General features: G+C 39.6%; 1 protein-coding gene and 1 long non-coding RNA gene across 2 annotated transcripts; one reads left to right on the forward strand and one right to left on the reverse strand.

The window, feature by feature from the left end:
• On the forward strand, nt 1-3437 carry LOC125249319. Its single transcript, XR_007180535.1, has 3 exons — nt 1-1550; nt 1742-1870; nt 2001-3437. It is a non-coding gene; the product is annotated as an uncharacterized LOC125249319 (long non-coding RNA).
• A 4702-nt stretch (nt 3438-8139) lies between these two features.
• LOC125249483 lies at nt 8140-10135 on the reverse strand. Its single transcript, XM_048161783.1, has 4 exons — nt 10097-10135; nt 9888-10022; nt 8728-9719; nt 8140-8534 (listed from the first exon to the last, which is right to left on the reverse strand). The coding sequence occupies exons 1-3, from the start codon at nt 10133-10135 to the stop codon at nt 9096-9098; spliced, it is 798 nt and encodes a 265-aa protein (XP_048017740.1). The 3' UTR covers nt 8140-8534; nt 8728-9095.
• Nucleotides 10136-18381: the final 8246 nt, after the last annotated feature.

The raw sequence follows: 18381 nt of genomic DNA on the forward strand, positions 1-18381 counted from the left end.
TACATTTTTCAAAATATAAAATAAATATATATATTTTTAACTTCAGTTTATTCCACAACAATCAAATATGAAAATGCAATAAGTATTTCAATATTTTCACAAGTTAAAATTTAGGGGTTAGAGGAAAAAAAAAACTGGACTAATCAATGGGGAAAACTACAAGGAACTACACAGATGGCACTAGGAACAGAACAAAGTAATGTTGGCATGACATGACCCAAGGGCTGCATTCCAATCCACTTTTAGACATGCACTAACAAACTTCCCTAAGCACTTCTTCCCCACCACCATTTGGAAGTGCGTTCCACTTTGTGAAGTGGATGAGGGAAGTTTATATAGACAGACCCTTGTCCCCTCGATTTTGATTGAGGGAGTGAGTCTACTCCGATGTACACTTCAGGCAGCTCTATATCCCACAATTCAACTTGATTGTGACGTCACAGCAGATCGCGCTCAACTGTAGTTTATTACTTTGAGAATTCATTGCATAATAGTGTATAATATACTAATTATGTTGAGATTTAATCACATAATACTTGTAGCTACCTTATGATCACAGTCGGTTTATACTTTTTTTTAAAAAATAATTGTGTGTGTGTAATTTTACTTTTCTCCAATAGCTCATATACTTAAAGGATTTTATATTTTTTCTCCAACATCTTATATGCATAAAAATAAATAAAAATAAAAATAAAAAAAAACTTATATGCATAAAAAAAATGTTTGTACCATGGGGAGGGATGGAGGACCAGGCCTGTGAGGTGAATGTGGGTCTGGAGACTAAGGCAAAACAGGGAGCCATGGCAGAGCAGGGGGAAGCCAGCGGATCTGGGAGGGTGGGTGTTTGGTGGTGGTGGTGGTTGGGATTGGGCAGAAAATGTAGATGTGTGTAGAAAATAGAGGATTATTACGGAGCTCAATCCTCTCAGCTGACTTGGCTTTAAGAATGTTTGGGAAGAAAGTTCTGAATACCACACCACTTTCTTTCAACAACACAGGATGCTGGACCGTAATACTTTAGCATTACCAAGATACAAAAATAAATTGATTTGATAAATTAAAAAAAAACAAAAAAACAACAACAACAAAAGAAAACAATCTATTCTATGCACACACTCAATGGATTTAAAAAACAACTTTTTTTTTTTTATTTACATTTTAAAACATGTCCAGGTATTGTCTTTTATGGATAAGTTCACTCATTATCTCAACCAAATGGACTGAATTAATAGCCTACCTCAGGATTTCAGATAACTAAATGTATGTAAATGGTTTCTCAAAACTCAAAGATGATGGACTCTGACATTTCAACTGAGAGCCAAAGTGCATATGAGGTAAATTATTATCATTGTAAGTAGTAGTAGTAGCCATGGTAGTATTTATTTGTTATTTATTCAACATTAAGTTCTGGTTCTAAATTAATACTTTGTTTTAACTTTCATAGAATGTTTTCTGCAACCCAGTTTTCGAACCTGATGAAGAAAATGAGGAAAACAAAGGAAATTTCAAAATTGACATTTACCTTGAACCTACTAAAAAGCCAGCTGCAGGTAAGTGTGCATACTTAGACCCCCAATCTTTTTGGGACATTTAATGTAGGATATTCTTAGAATAAATACTGCATTTTATAACACACTAGTGTAATCTGTAAATATTTAAGCGTCATTAAATGTTGCAGTGAATCTAATCTATGTATTCCATTTACTATATTTTTGTCTTAATGTCTTGTCTTTTATAAAAGATCACAGTGTGGTAAATGACTGTTTGATGACTTTAAGAGAACAGCTGGGTGGCCATGGAACAATAATGGTGTCAACCGGTGTGTTGTTGATTACGGCTATTCTTTGCATCATACTGCTTGTTCTCAACCGTGAGTGAGCAAATCTCATTTATCTTTTATATGGTATTGCTGTTTTTTGTAAATTTGCTTAAATTCGGTTTAGTTTTTGTTCTAATCATCTTTATTGATTGATTTTTTTTTTTTTTTTTTTTTTTGACAGGTCAGGCAAATTTTAAGACATCTGTTAATTGACACAAATCATTTAGTAGCTTATTCCTTACATTTTGAATGTTATATTCCTTACATTTTGAATGTTATTCCTTACATTTTGAATGTTATTTTCATTATCTATTGTTAAAATAACATTCAAATTATAACTTAGTTGTTTATTGTGATGCTGAGTAATGAAAGGTTGAGGTCTTTCAAGGCTGCCCAGTAGCTTTGGTAGTATAATAAAGCTTTTAAAAGAACATTCTTGCTGAGAAAAAAAACAAAATCACAGGTTAGGCTTTAGAAGAAATATGCTGTATATGAGTAAGAACAATGTAAAACAATTTACATAAGATGACAAACAATAACTAATTGAATAGAGATGCAAGTGAAAACAATGATTAGATGAAAAACAAATCATAGGAGCACATGGGGAAAACGAGAGGCCCAACGATGCGATAATATTGTGATTTTAAACATTTTGTGATATGCTAAGTATTGTGATATCACATTGTGATGGAAATGTCCCCAAAGGAAAACTTTGACCACATTGACAGTTGTTGCCTATTGGTTAAACAGTCAGACTTATAACCCGAAGGTTGCGGGTTTGATTCTCAATACCGGCAGGAAAATGTGGGTGAGGGAATGAATCAGCAGTGCTTTCTACCACACTCAATGCCAGCGAATGAGGTTTTCAGTGTGTGTGCTCACTACTCACTGCTCCTAATATGTGTGCACGAACATGAATGGGTTATGCATGTTAACGTGAAATCTAACGCATGTAGTTTCAAATTAAGATAAAAAATGTTACATTGAAAAAAAAAAAAAAAAAAAAAAAATTACTCTTAAATTAAAATAAAATGTGCTACTGTTTACTCCTGGCTTCAAAAGTTCAAAGTCATTTGGACAGTGAAGAAATATCAGCATTCTGCTCAGAAAGAGGAGCTGATCAACATGCATTGAAGGCAGAGTGTTTCTTTGTGCCGTGACAATGTCTCCAGCCGTTGAGAAGCTGTTGAGTACCTGGGATAGGTATATTAGGCGTATTTCTTCCAGCTTGGCCAGGAAAGGATAGAATTGGTCATGTAATTTTCACCAGCTTAGTGGGTCGTCTGTGCGTGCCAATGGTGTGACTTCCTTGTATCTCTTCATCTCCTCCTCAGCTATTGAAGATAATGATTTTGGTAAGGCTTCAGCATTACTATAATGTTGGCTTGTTGGCTGGTGTGACAGGGGTTTTTGGTTCCTCTTCATCATAGCCATGTTCCTCCTGATGTTCCTGAGCTTCCTCAGAGATGATCTGTTGCCTCATTTCTTCCTGTAGAATACACACACAGAGGGAGATACTAAAGGTTTAATAAATATTTAATATTTTACCTTTGGTAAATATTAAATTATGGGCCACGTTCACACAGCAGCAGAATACGGTTGTCAGTCCTGTATTTGAGTCCTTAATACGGTTACGTTCACACACAGTACGGTTAATTACGGGTGTGACAACCACATTTTATAACCGAACTCACAAATTTTCAGGACTCATAACTGCATTCTCGGAATTTACGCGTTGTGTGAATGGAACCGCACTTGACAACTAGTTGTCTGTCACATCATACAGTGCAAGAGAGCCGCTCTTTTAAGGTGTTTTATGTGTGGTTTCGCTTTCGGTAACTTACTGTGACAGAGATATGAGCTGTCCGTCATCTTATGGTGTTAGATCCAGTCACTGTTCTCCACCGGAGTGGCTCCCGTCAGTTTTGTGTTTCTTTTCCAAATTCAAATGCCGTGTCATGTGCGAGACGTCGCAAAAGATGTGAGACGTGAGTGCAACAGATAAAGACTCCGGCTAGCGCGTGTTTACATGCTGCTGTTGGTTAATGAAGTTTAAATGGATGAACTCGCAGTTCAATTGGTCTCTGATGTCAAAGTGATGAGACTTTTTTCAGTTTTATGGATGTCGCCATCTTTAATATTACATTGGTCACTGTTGTTATGGTAACTAGTAAGAGAATAGGGGTTTGACACCCATTACATGTTCATACAGTGTATGAACACATTTGGTAACTCATTTGGTAGTGATCACATCATTATCTAGCTATCATTATCGCAGCTGACTGATTGCTGTTGCTTTAGCGGCCAATGAGCTGCCAATGAATCATAGTTTGCTGTTAGCAGTCTGCAGCGTGCTTTCAGAAACGCTCCACCTTACATGTAGAACAGCAGCATGTCTTACATGCTCACAGCAAGGTCTGTGAATGTATTGGCAGTAGCAAGTCCTGATACTTATGTAACGTCTTAGTTTCCAAGGAAGATGTAGATGATCTAGAATCAAAATCAAAGAGGATCCACTCAGATACATACAAAGCCAAGAGTCTATGAAACAATACCAGACAAATGAAAGAACCAAAATGAGGGACTTGAATACACAGGGAAAATGAATAGAATACAAACAGGTGTGATCATTAAATCAACAACCATGGTGACAAACAAGTGGTGGGAAAATGAAAACAAAGGAAACAGGAAACCAATAAATCCATGAAAATGAAACTAAGACAAATTAAACTTAATTTTAATGTGATGGAACGCCCCCTCTGGAAAGGCATTCTGATCTGAGAAGGATCAGCGGGGATGGGAGGAAAAGGCTTTATCAAAATAATTCTCATTCACAGAGTCAGTTTTCAGTTTACCCTTAGTGGTGGGAGTGTGGGCGGGGTTATCCTCCATTCCCTCTAACTCCACCAGCACTCCCACGGTGATACACGGTGGTGCCGGCTCACACACCTGGTCAGACTGATGATGGGGCTCAGACTATTGGGAGATAGTTGGCTCTGTCCTCTCTTCAGGCTCTGGCTCTCTAGTTACTATGTACTTACATTTAAATTAATCATCTGATACAATGCACTTATTGTGTACATACATGTTTTTACATTGTACTTATATTTTGAAAAATACCTGCATATAATTACATCTGTAATTAATTTCTGTAATTAAATTTATAATTACACTGTTGACCCATCTCTTACACTTTAACCCACCCTTAAACCTACCCACACCACCAAACCTGTTCCTAACCTTACCCGTATCCCACCTCAATAGCAGAAAACGTGTTTTTCAATGCAATATGAACACTAAGTACATTGTACTTATTTTTTGATGAAGTGGGACCTATTCTTTTTTTAAGGAGGACAATCGTGTAGTCTGTTGACCAGAGAAATTTTGTTTTTGTAAGTTTTGTAATAATTGGGTCTTATTTTTTAATTGTGTAAACTGGCGGGTTTCTGCTTTGGCAAGAAAAAGATATACAGAATCCACGTATAGCACAGTATCTGAGGGTCTACATCACAAGATGTATTAGTATTGAGAAATTCCTTCTATATAATCTTTTAACAAAGACAAATTTACCCAGATTCCTGGCATGTTCAGTAGTGTTCCATAAACTTCATTTATTTATTGAAAACAATGGTAAAGTTCTGAAAAATAAGTAAAAAAAACAGCTCAATATATTCTCCCACATGGTCTCAAAACTGTGTCCCTTTCCCCAACTGGCCACTCCTCCACCTGGCTACCATCTAACTAAAACACATTGACATAATAGGTTCAGCCCACCTCATTACATCATTAGGGGAAAACAGAATATTACATAAATACATATAAATTCATACACGCATAATATTTAAACAAAATAATTTTAAGGCTCCTACACAATCCCTTAGTTTTATTAAGACCACATCAGAAGGCTGCCAGTGTTTTGAAAACGTGGCACATGTTTTAAGTGGGCCTCTTGTATCATGGCACAGGAAATCGATTTGCGGTACAAATGTTCTAATATACGGGTATGTTTAAAAGGATAATTTAGGCCATTCACATTCAGAGTTAAGATATTCAGAACATGCATTGTATGTTTGTATGCATGCCAAAATTGTCTAAGTGAAGAGAAAAAGCAACACCATACTGGAAGTGAACGTTAATATACACTATAGATACCAATCCATTTAGATGCATAATCCTTTAAAAAAAAAAAAAAAGTAAAATAAAATAAACAAAAGTATGTATGTCTGTTGGAGGGAATAGAAACAAAAATGAGAGAAAAGAATGACAAACAACTATGTACAAAAACCAAAGCAGACCACACCTTACCCAGAGTGTAGGTCTGCACGAACAACAGAAACAAAAGTTGTGGCGTAATATGACTGACAATGAAAAACATTCCAGGATTTTTCTCCATATAGTGGACTTCACTGGGGTTCAACGGGTTGAAGGTTCAAATGTCAGTTTCAGTGCAGCTTCAAAGAGCTCTACATGATCCCAGACAAGGAATAAGAGTCTTATCTAGAGAAACCATCGGTCATTTTCAAAAAAAACAAAACAATGGTTGATGCCTTATAAACACAAAATATCAACTTGAACGCACTTCCCGTTTCCGCATTCTTCAAAACGCTTACGCTGAATGTTCTACGCCATTCCTATTCTACTTACGGAATGAACGCGGCACCAGTTTCGGACTGAATACTGGGTTATAAACTAATGAAGATTCAAATAGTCAAATTATCTCTCTGCTGCCTGCTGTTCTGGAGCCATGTACAACTGAATTATGTGGGCTTCCTCTTATGATGACAAGGCAGTGATCGTTCGATTTAGGCTAACCAGGTAGGCTGTCTCCCAGCCCAAGACACCTTTGGAATCAAACTGTGTACTCTGAAAATTGAGAAAATCACTGCAATCCGATCCCCTGCAATAATTTTTAACACATTGTTAATGGGGAGAGGACACACACACACATACAAACACAGGAGAGAGAGGAATACTCCAATGCTCAGCATTGACCTGAGAGATATCTTACCAGTGTTTTTTTCCTGGAGGGGGGAATTCTGGCATCAAAGCCCAACCCGTTGGCTCATGTTGTTTAAATGAGACGTTAAGCAGACATCAAATGTCTGAGGGTTGAGGCCCTCACCACAGACACAGCTTCTTTTGCCCAGCTCATGTTCCACCCTCTAATATGTACATTTGTGTGTGCATGGCGCATCTCCATCCTAAGAATGAAAGTGCACAGATTCAGTCAGCAATTATTTTAAACTGAGGACATATAAATTTAATGACACCGTTATAGAACAGTAACACAGAATAATGAGACAAGTAGCTGGTAGTACATTCCATGAAAACAATCCAAATCCAGGTAGTACCCTGGGTTCTACTTCTATAATGTTGACACAATAGTAATCTTTTTAACTTACAGATCTACAGAACATACTGCAACTTAACATTCAGAATTTACCAAGAATGAAGGCACACAGGTGGCAGTGGAAACTCTCCATCAAGGATGACCCCCTGCCCCCTTTTTGTTGCATTTCCCAGACATGCCGCATGATGTCAGGGTTAACCAGGCGAAACCCTGTAGTGTCAGTTAGCTCCCACACTGATTCCAGAAGCCCGAAATCATGGCCTGGATCTCCTCAGCCCAGTGCGTTTGCTGCCTTCAGTGTTTCGCCAGTTCACCTGGGCTGACCATGAGCTTTGCCTCAGTGGGAGCCTGTCCACCATGGCTGCTTTTCCACTCCCCTCTCTTGGCTGCCTTAAGTTCTTTCATATCCTCCTGATCCCACTCAAAGATACAGGAGGAAAGTTTAGAACAAAAGGTACCGTAGACCGGGTGGTGCTGTGTAGTAAGTCGCATGCATTAAAGCATGCATTTGATTTCATTTCAACATACTTTTCAGTCATTATAATTAATTACAATTACATTACATTGATGGTAATAATAATACTAATTACCATCACCAATAGGGAAAGGGGAATTTTTTTACACCACTATTAACTTTTGTAAATTATATTGCAATGCACATTTGTAACCCTGGACCACAAAACCAGTCATAAGTCACACAGGAACATTTGTAGCAATAGCCAACAATACATTGTATGTGTCAAAATTAATGATTTTTCTTTCATGCCAAAAATCATTAGGATATTAAGTAAAGATCATGTTCCATAAGGATATTTTGTAAATTTTCTACCATAAATATATAAAACATTTATTTTTGCGAGTGGATATGCATTGCTAAGGACTTCATTTATACAATTTTAAAGGCGATTTTCTCAATATTTTTATTTTTATTATTTTTATTTTTTTGCACCCTCAGATTCCAGATTTTCAAATAGTTGTATCTCAGCCAAATATTGTCCTATCCTAACAAACCATACATCAATGGAAAGATTATTTACTTAGAATACGCTTGCCTTTCAGATGATGTCTACATCTTAATTTAAAAAAAAAAAGACCATTAAGACTTGGTTTTGTGGTCCAGGGTCACATTTGATAAAGTAGTAATCTGAAAATCCCACCTGACTGACTGCAGCAATCCCAGTCAACATAGATGACCTCTGGCTCGCCAGCATTCTGGTAGCGTCTGACGATTCCCTGGCACAGCTCCTCCAGTCCTGCACCTTCAGCTGTTGTCAGAACACTGTTCAGAACCTGGCCGTGCTCATTGCCAATGTTGGTCATCCATGCAGCCGTGTCCCCAGTGCCACCAGCCAGCTTTTTGGTGATCTGAAAAACAAGCATAAGGAAACATTCTAACAGGCTTAATTATACATTTTCTTCTTTTTGTTATGGTCCATTACAATATATATATAACACAAATGCACACTTTTTCATCATTATGATGAAATTATATCTATTCCAATTACTTAACATGGATGGCTGAAAATAAAACTCATGCTCAAACCTTCATGTTTTGTACCTTCTTAGTAGAATCCATCTTAAGGATTCGGCCATAGGTGGAGGTTATCACCCCTTCATCTGTCCAGATGGCTGAGAATATCATTGGAGTGAACAGTCTCAAACCACTGGGCGAAAGGAAGTGGCCTGAAGGGTGCAGGTGCAGAAAAGTGAGGTGCCGTTGCAGATTGTACCAGGGCAACCTTTCTCAAATGATGCTCACAATCAGAGAGGTACTGGATGGTCCATCGTGCCCACTCCTCACTGTGAACTTCCTCTACTTCTGACTGGAGGGACTGTTGCCGCTGATCCTTGGCCTGAGAAAGGTCACACATTTCCTGTCCAGGGCTAGCTGAGTGGTCTGCACTGCTGGAAACAGTGTCCTGTGTGCTACATCCAGTTGTAAAAAGATGTCCTGGCTCCATGGGCATACTGGCAATCTGCATACACTGCAGCATGGATAGTCTCCACCCACCAGGTAGTAGCATAGTAGGTAGTGTTGATCACCTCCCTGACCTTTGGGTAGATCCCTGAATGGTGCATCTTACGGCCACACTGTGAACATTTAAGAGGAATGCCCCACATCCACATTGGTGCCCACAAGAACATCCTCTGTCGGAAGTACCGTGGGGATGGAGTGGGCCGCGGTGGTGAGAGCTGGAGAGTGGCGTGGTGCAGGCAGTGGAGACAGCAACTGCTGTGGAGGTGGCACCAGCCGTGGAGATGGTGAGGGGCATGGAGATGGTGTGAGATTTTTTGAAGGGCTGACACGTGGAGCCAACAGGGCCCCATAATGGTTGGACTGTGTTGGAGGAGTCCAACAGCACCCTGGCCCCTGGCCCCACAGGTGTCACACCTCTCTTCAGCGTGGTGGTCAGAGAGGTGCTCGGAGAACTTCTCTGTCTCCACAACCACACTACACAGAGAACACTTCACCCCCTGTTCTCCCTGTGATGTCCCTGCCTCCTCTGAGCTGCCGCCTGCCACTACATTAGGCCCTTCCTTATCTGTTGACTGGGAGAAAACAAAGATTAGAAGGCCACACTATTCAGGATAAATAATTTCACCAATTATTCTGCAGAACTGTGCACTCTGATAACAGATCAGGGGATGAACCATAAATAGTTTATTACATGATACAGGGACTTATCATGCCTTTGATATATTATATCAAATACCTACCTTATGGAACCCACAAGTGCACACTATATGCCTGCGAAACAGGTCCACCTTATTCCCCCTTTGCAGTGGACAGGCATCAATCCGCTCCAGGGCCTCCTTCCATTTTCTGCTTTCAGGCCTTTTGTCTGTACTGAACTAGAAGGTGCCTTGGGCATACCTATGGCAGACGTCATTCCAACAGGCGGAGGATTTGCCTGTTTTGGTCATACCTGAAAAATATTGTGGAACAAATCAATGTAGTTGAGCATTTCTTGGCAGTGGTTTTTGGCTATGTTAATATAGCAACAGCAGAATTGAGTTTTGGGGGGTTGAACAACATGCAGTTTAAACTTTTTTTAAACTTTTGGGGGTTGACAACATGCAGTTTAAACTTGCAAACTAAATAGCTAGCTAGCAGCGTATGTGTATACAAAACAACTTTCACAACATCGGGCAGTAGCATTTCATTTCATTCATTCACTTTTGGCTACCCCGAAAGATTTGGGGAACATAACAATATTATTCTACAGTTCAACAATGCAGACTATGATTGAAATCTATATTGTAGTCTTTTTAGTTCACGCTGTTAACTTAACCCTCTATGGCATAGTGTTGCCCCTTGCCCTGAAAAAGAAAAAAAATACTATAGTAATTTATAGTAAATATTACAGTGTTTTTGAACCGTACTATAGTAAATTGTAGTATTCTGTATATATTATAATATAGTGTATAAATTGTAGTGTTAACTGTAGTGAACTGATAAACTGTAATGGTAACACTTTAGGTTAAATAGTTAACATTAGTTAACTACATTAGTTAACATGAACTAATAATGAACTGCACTTCTACAGCATTTATTAATCTTTGGTAATGTTAATTTCAACATTTACTGATACATTATTAAAATCTTGTTAACATTATTTAATGCACTGTGAACTAACATGAACAAACAATGAACAACTGTATTTTCATTAACTAACATTAACAAAGATCAGTAAATAAAGTAACATGTATTGATCATGGTTAGTTCATGTTAGTTAATACATTAACTAATGTTTAACTAATGAACCTTATTGTAAAGTGTTACCACTGTAATAAATACTGTACTATAGTTTAGTTTTTACTACAATAAACTGTAGTTTATTTGTAGTATAATATACCCTGTTGTAGAAAACTTAGTACAGTATTGGGTAAAGTAATTTGTTTATATTACTATCGTTATATTATTATTATTACAACTGTAAAATTACCACAAAATTACAACAAATTAATTGAAATACTTTACTATAGTATGGTTCAAAAACACTATAGTATTTACTATGAATTACTATAGTATTTTTTTTCTTTGGCACACTGTTGCCCTGAGGCAACAAATCAATATCTGGATGTGGGGCGGGGGGTCGACACATTTTATGATGGATATATTATGAGGGATCCCCAAGAAAATATAAAAAAAAAATAGTTTTCCTCCCCAAAATAAAAGGTTGTGCCATGGAGGTTTATCTAGCGTTCGTTAGCAATAACTGTCACACGTCAATAAGTTACCTTGTCTTAAGTGTACCGAACCAAATAATCTTTATTCCAAATCATGAGTTAATGTTTGAACAAGTAGGTTAACAAGAATTTGTAATTTGATAATGCTTACCTTGAATCTCCCGATAGCAGACGATGTCCCGTGAGTTGCAAACAACGGGAATGTCACGAAAAACCAATCAGCCAAGCATGTCAACTTGATTGCTGATTGGCTCTTTTTTATTAGGACTAGATTGGCTCCTTTGCCCCATCAGTTCGGAGTTTTCAGATGTGTGTTAGGACCTGTTCGGATTTAGTTAGGAGGTGTTCGCACCTTGTTCGGACTTTGTTCGGAAGTGTTCGGACCTAGTTCAGAGGTATTCAAATGTTAGGAAGTGTTTAGCCGGCCGATCGCTGGAATTAACAAACTGTACAAAGGGGGCGTGCCATTTCACTTGGTGAATTAATAATAATAATACACTTAACTCCAGGAATAGTTTAATAATAATAATAATAATAATAATAATCACTTCCACAAATAGTTTATTCCAAGAGCTTGAATCTGTCATTTATATACACAGATTTAAATATCTATATATACTAAAATAATAATATTTTACAAATATGGTTTAATAAAATGTACAAACAATAGTAATTATATTATAATAGTAATTATACACATACATACACGCATATAAATATAAAAAAATATATATATAAAACAACTATTTTTAAGAGCTTTCCTTCAAATTCTAATTTAATTAGTTTACTTAATGCACTAACATCACTCAATCAACCGATTGTATTACGTATGAAAGGAAAGACAAAAAGCCTAAAGAGAGTCTTTCCACTCTGTAATGGTCTGGCCAGATGCTGGACAGTACCACTTTCCTTTAACCTGGGAATGGCCAGTAAGTTTGCTTTATGATTGACCACATGTTTTACACTGACAATAGTAGTGCTCTTTTGTGTGACACTTCTTTGGTGGCTCCCCTCTTGCCACACACTCTTGATTCTCAAGTGCTGTCTTGTGCAGTTTACATGCACGTTGACGGTTCTGAGGAGGTGGTGGAGCTGATGGCTGTTGGCCCGGCAGAAGGGAAGACCATCCCTGAGAGTGCGGTGGAGCTGATGACTGTTGGCCCGGCAGAAGGGAAGACCATCCCTGAGAGTGCGGTGGAGCTGATGACTGTTGGCCCGGCAGAAGGGAAGACCATCCCTGAGAGTGCGGTGGAGCTGATGACTGTTGGCCCGGCAGAAGGGAAGACCATCCCTGAGAGTGTGGTGGAGCTGATGGCTATTGGCCCGGTGGAAGGGAAGACCATCCCTGAGAGTGCGGTGGAGCTGATGACTGTTGGCCCGGCGGAAGGGAAGACCATCCCTGAGAGTGCGGTAGAGCTGATGGCTGTTGGCCCGGCGGAAGGGAAGACCATCCCTGAGAGTGCGGTAGAGCTGATGGCTGTTGGCCCGGCAGAAGGGAAGACCATCCCTGAGAGTGCGGTGGAGCTGATGACTGTTGGCCCGGCGGAAGGGAAGACCATCCCTGAGAGTGCGGTGGAGCTGATGACTGTTGGCCCGGCGGAAGGGAAGACCATCCCTGAGAGTGCGGTAGAGCTGATGGCTGTTGGCCCGGCAGAAGGGAAGATCATCCCTGAGAGTGCGGTAGAGCTGATGGCTGTTGGCCCGGCGGAAGGGAAGAGCATCCCTGAGAGTGCGGTGGAGCTGATGGCCGTTGGCCTGGTGGAAAAGACCAATCAGAATACCCAGGCCAGGTATGCCACCCTGGAAAGTGCTGGGCCCCAGGCCAGAAAAAATGTTTGTATGCTACAGTAGTATAGTCTGTGCCAGGTGGAGATGCATCTCTTAGCCCAGTGTCTGTGTGTGTAATGGTAGACACTGCAGTTCCAGTTTGTGCATATTTACGTTGGCGAATAACTGCCTCACCCTCTCAATTTTCAGGCTCCTGGAACTCAATGGCAACATGTCCATGTTCAACAGGTGCAGATGGGAGCTCTCTAGGCTTTGGCAGTGGCTCCTTTGCCAAACCAACAGGCTGGGGAAGCTCCACACCTTGTAGCAAGGTGTCCCGGTCACTTCTTTTCTGTCTGTCTAGAATCCTGTTAAAGAAAAACAAAACAGTTAGTTTGAAGACAGCACAACTGTTTTTAAAATTGCAACTTTACCTACATTACATTCACAAAACATAGCAAATCTCTACTGACTGATCCTGACTGACAAAGGTGACACAAATGTGGGGTAAGCTATATTTCAAAAACACTGTTTGGAAGTTAGTCAGATCGATGCTGACACCAACAACAAACATGTAGCCAATCAGCATTAAGGGGCATATGACGGTTGAGGAGTATCGTTCGTTCATCATTTTGTTGCACGTCAGCTGTGATAAACCGACTGAGACAAAATGAGACAAGATGTCTGAAAACAATGTGTACATTTACATGTATGTAACATACAAATACATTTAGAACCGATAATAGTTCAATAGATTTATTATTTCTGAAGTGCTGTTTTTCATAGGAATCTTATTACTGAAGTGAATTTAAGAAGGTTAAACTCACATGAAGACACTGTGGTGTTGTTCATAGTGACTAGCACCAAGTTGGTCTGGTCCAGTAGCTCTCTGCAGTCTTCAAGAAGCTGCTTGATGTGACTGTACGTCATCACTATCGCCTGAGGAATGGGAAATTCCATTACCAGAGATGAGATCAATGAATCATCATGACTGCTGGAACATCCAAGGGTGTGTGCGTCTACATTGATGTCTGCTGCATCACTTATTGTGACATCCAGGCACTCGTCCTCCTGAACTTGAACCTGCATCTCTGGCAAAGTGTTTTCACCTTTCACCAGTGGAGAAAACAGGTCTCCTCTGTCCGACTGTGCCAACAAGTACTCCACAGCTATACGCTCATCTGCCATAAAGAATTATTAAACATTTTGTAATGAGAGGAATATATCAAGCTAAAGCAGTACAGCACATGTGATGAATGTAGCTGATAAATAATCCATTATTAACACACATGAAAAATTAATTTAAAAGCAGAAAAAAAAACACTAAGGCAAATACATTTCAACTTCACAAACAGACACATCTTATAACTTGGAATGGGCACTTTTACAGAAATGTTCAGTCATGAGCATGAAGGTCTGACTGTTTAGCATTCAAGGAGCAAGCCAAGCTTTGGTATCGTAATAAAATATACAATGATGAATCTTACCAGTGGGTTTTCCAGGGGGTATGAATTTTGGCAGAAGTGAACATCCGAGGACTCTGTTGCTGAGGACATTCAAGTGGGACATTAAACGTACATCATAGATCTTAGTTAGTGATATACTGCCAATGTCCACAGCTTGACGACCTTAGTTGACGTTCCACCTAGATGCACCCTCAAGCATGTACATCTGAGTATGTACAGTATTACATCTCCACCCTGAAAGACAAAATATTTCACATGATTAAAATATTATTATATTACCCCCACCCCCCCAAAAAAAGTTTCAGTTGATATGTAAATACTTAGCTAATTGTCTAATATTTAAGCTAATTTACTTTGACCGAAATCTGTTCAAACTGTATACCTTTAATTTGTGGCAAATTTTCCCTGTGATATTGAAAAAGGTTTTTCATGTTTTTCAAGGTATTGTTTTGAAGCTAGAAATTCCAATATTGTGACAACACTACTGAAATACAATTACCTGGAATGAAAGTGCACTGGTGGCGATGAAAGCTTTCCAGGGAAGAGGACCCTCTACCACAACTCAGTACGTCCAGAACCTTATCACCCTTCTGTATCCCGGAGCCCAGTTTTGTGTAAAGCTGAACACGGGTGGATCTTGAATGCAAGGTAAGTGTTTCTGCTGCACCTCCCACACATGCGTCATGCTTTCTGGACTGATGAGGCACAAACCAGTGGTGTTGGTCAATTCCCACATCGAGTCCAGCAGTCCTTGTATCAAGGCACGAGTTTCTTCCGCTCCACGTGTCCTCCTCCTGCAGTGCTTGGCCAGGTCACTGGAGGTGATGCTTGACAGGATTTGGGCCTCTGTTGGAATATGGCCCCCATGTTTTTTTAAAAGCATGGACTTTTCCACCTCTTTAAGATCAGAGATGTCATCCTTGTCCCATTCAAATATACAGCTTGACAACTTGGAGCAGAACGTGCCATACAGTGGATGGTGCTCCGTTGTAAGACCAGCAGTGAACCGGCGCATGAAGTGGAAAATGTCGAGGTGCACCGTGACTTTCCATGGTCGAAACCAGTTAAAGGTGATACAGAGGATCTTTTCGTTGACTGAGAAACCAAAGACTGTTAGTGAGTTTTTGAAATGAGCGCATGCGTAAGAACAGCCCCCCTCCTTCACAGCTCATTTCGAGGGAACACCTCCCAAAACTCGTGCACGAGTATTGGAACACGAGTGTTTGTTTACCACCGGCATTCACTGTGTTGTGTTAGTGGATTCATTATGTCGGACTCACCACAGGTAACTCATAATCTGCAGTTGTTACTCCTGTCTCCTGACAAAAACATTGCATGCGGCGCCTGTGGAGTGTGGAAAGTTACTGGAGCGCACAGCCGCGCTCGTCTCTCACAAGGAACGTCACGGCAGTGATTGACAAGCCAGAGGGCCAATCGTTTACGCGATGATCGCGTAAACGATTGGCTGATGTTTTTAAGGCCCTACCTCGTGCACAGATGATGTATATTAATATTATTCCTTTCAGTGCACCTAATAAATAGTCTTTTATAAGTTAGTAAAGACAGTTTCAAGTAATATTGCAAAAATGTATAAAACAAAACATCCTCTGTAGCACCTTTAAGGACTGGAGTCACACCTACACCAATGATAAACAAGGAGTGAATTCACACCTCCTGTCTAGAGCAAGCTGAGTTGTCAGAACAAAGGGAACTTTATTTCTGTGGGAGGGATCAAGTTGTTTAAGCATCTCTGAACTCCAAGGGCAGACAGGAATCATACAGTTACTGCAGCAAGGGTAGTTTGCTCCAACTAAGTAGTATTTGGAGTCAATATCAATGACTTTCCTCACTTTAGTGTATATTCCTGAATGGTGCATCTTCTTTTTGCACTGTGTGCATTTCGGAGGAATACCCCACATTCTCATTGGTGCCCACAGAAACATCCGCTGTCTAAAGTAGCTACTAGGATTAGGAGGTGAAGTAGTAAGCTTTCTGGGACTTGTTGGATGAAACCAGTTTTGTGAAATCTGCTGCTTCAGTCGTCCTGTGCTGTCTTATAGACACTGTGCTATTTACTTCTGGTCTGCTGGTTTAATCACTCGACATAACTGCTTGGGGAGAAAACTCAACCAATTCACTTCTGGAGGCCTCAGGTTAATGTCCGGTGATGGTGTGTGAGGTGCACTTTGTGGAGCTCCTTGCTGCTCTTCAAAGTATGCAGGTGATTGTGCAAATGATGTTGTGGGAGAAGATGTTGGTTGATCCACAGATTTTCTGCCTCGGTCTGCAAGACTAGTCAAAAGATTATGATTTTCAATGTGGTGAAGCAGTCCAACTGCACCCCAGACTTTTGCACCACACTGGTCACAACATTCTTGGACATGGTAATCAGACAGATGTTCAGTGAAACCCTCCACATCAACATCTTCACTACAAAGAGCACACTTAATTGAACTACTGCTCTGTGGGGCTAATTTTGCATCCACACTGCTCCGTGGGGTTGGTTTTCCACCGGCACTGTTCTGTGGTCTTGCCTGCACACCTGCACTGCTTAGTGGTCCCACTTGCTTGGCTGTACTGCTTAGTGGTTTTGCCTGCTTTCCTGCACTACTTAGTGGTCTTGCCTGCTTTCCTGCACGGCTCAGTGGTCTTGCCTGCATGCTTGGACTGGTCTGTGGGCCTGTCTGTATGCTTAACACTGTCTGCTCTGCTGACTGTGAAAGAAATGTTAGTGTTTTCCCTAGGTCTGAAAATATTGCCAGTAAAGTCAAGCAAAATCATTTGTATAAAGCTGCATCATTTGGTACACAAATACTTAACACTTAAATTATCAATACAAAAACTTTTCTGAAAAAATAGTTGTACACAATTACTACATGCCATCTGCTGTCTGATTCATAGTTTATATTTTTAGAAAGTAAAACACCTTTTAGTATAATTGTAAAAACACCCACCTTCAGGTCTTCGTGCAAGAGTCTTTTTACTGTGAAGTGAAATTGATATTTATTTGCATTTTATGCAAGTAGTCTGTTATACTGTTAAAGACCTCATTTACATTACTAGCTATAAGAAATTCATCTAGCACACTGACAGCATCTGCACTAAATTGAACAGCTTTGCTCAGTTTGTGCCTCTGAATAAAATTATGTTTTTTCCTCCTCAAGTTTGAGCTCCATATTTCCACTATATCACACAATGAGCCAAAACCTGTTTGTTTTTTTGTTTTTTTTAAATTGTCAAAAAATTCAATAAACCTTCTTATATAAATATATGCCCTTTTCTGACTATTATTTTGTATGTCAGGCTTTACAATTCAAATAATGAACAATTTTCTGTTCTGAAAGTTAAAAAAAAGAAAAAGAAATTATTAATAAGCACCAGTCTAGGTAAAATAATCACATTTATATTTACATACCTTATGATAACCACATTTGCAAGGGATTCTGTTCCCAAAAATATCATACACGGGTCTACTTTTGTAATGGGCAGTTGTTAATTCTGTCCAAGGCATCCTTCCACTTCTTCACCCCTGGCTTATTTCCTGTTGTAAAGTGGTACTTCCCTTGGGCATACTTGCACATGATGTCATGCCAGTATGAGTCAGGTTTACCTGTCTTAGTCATGTCTATAAATATGAAACAACAGGGTAAATATCAGATAACTTAAGATACAAATGAAGTGAAACTTAAAAGGGTTAGGGGGGAAAAAAGAGACGACATTTTTAGGTAGAAGGGGGTTGTGTCACATGGATGCTTGTTTGATTATATACATTGATGGTTGCCATATTA

This window comes from Megalobrama amblycephala, linkage group LG16, assembly GCF_018812025.1.
Source record: "Megalobrama amblycephala isolate DHTTF-2021 linkage group LG16, ASM1881202v1, whole genome shotgun sequence".
In the NCBI taxonomy this organism is placed as follows: Eukaryota; Metazoa; Chordata; class Actinopteri; order Cypriniformes; family Xenocyprididae; genus Megalobrama; species Megalobrama amblycephala.

What these genes read in the sequence shown, in the direction of transcription:
- LOC125249483 (XM_048161783.1), bottom strand. Translation starts at nt 10,135, where the DNA reads ATGCTCAACTACATTGATTTGTTCCACAATATTTTTCAG. An exon ending in TGTTCCACAATATTTTTCAG is followed by an intron (nt 10,023 to 10,096) that starts GTATGACCAAAA and finishes GGCACCTTCTAG; the next exon opens with TTCAGTACAGACAAAAGGCC. An exon ending in GCACTTGTGGGTTCCATAAG is followed by an intron (nt 9,720 to 9,887) that starts GTAGGTATTTGA and finishes GTTTTCTCCCAG; the next exon opens with TCAACAGATAAGGAAGGGCC.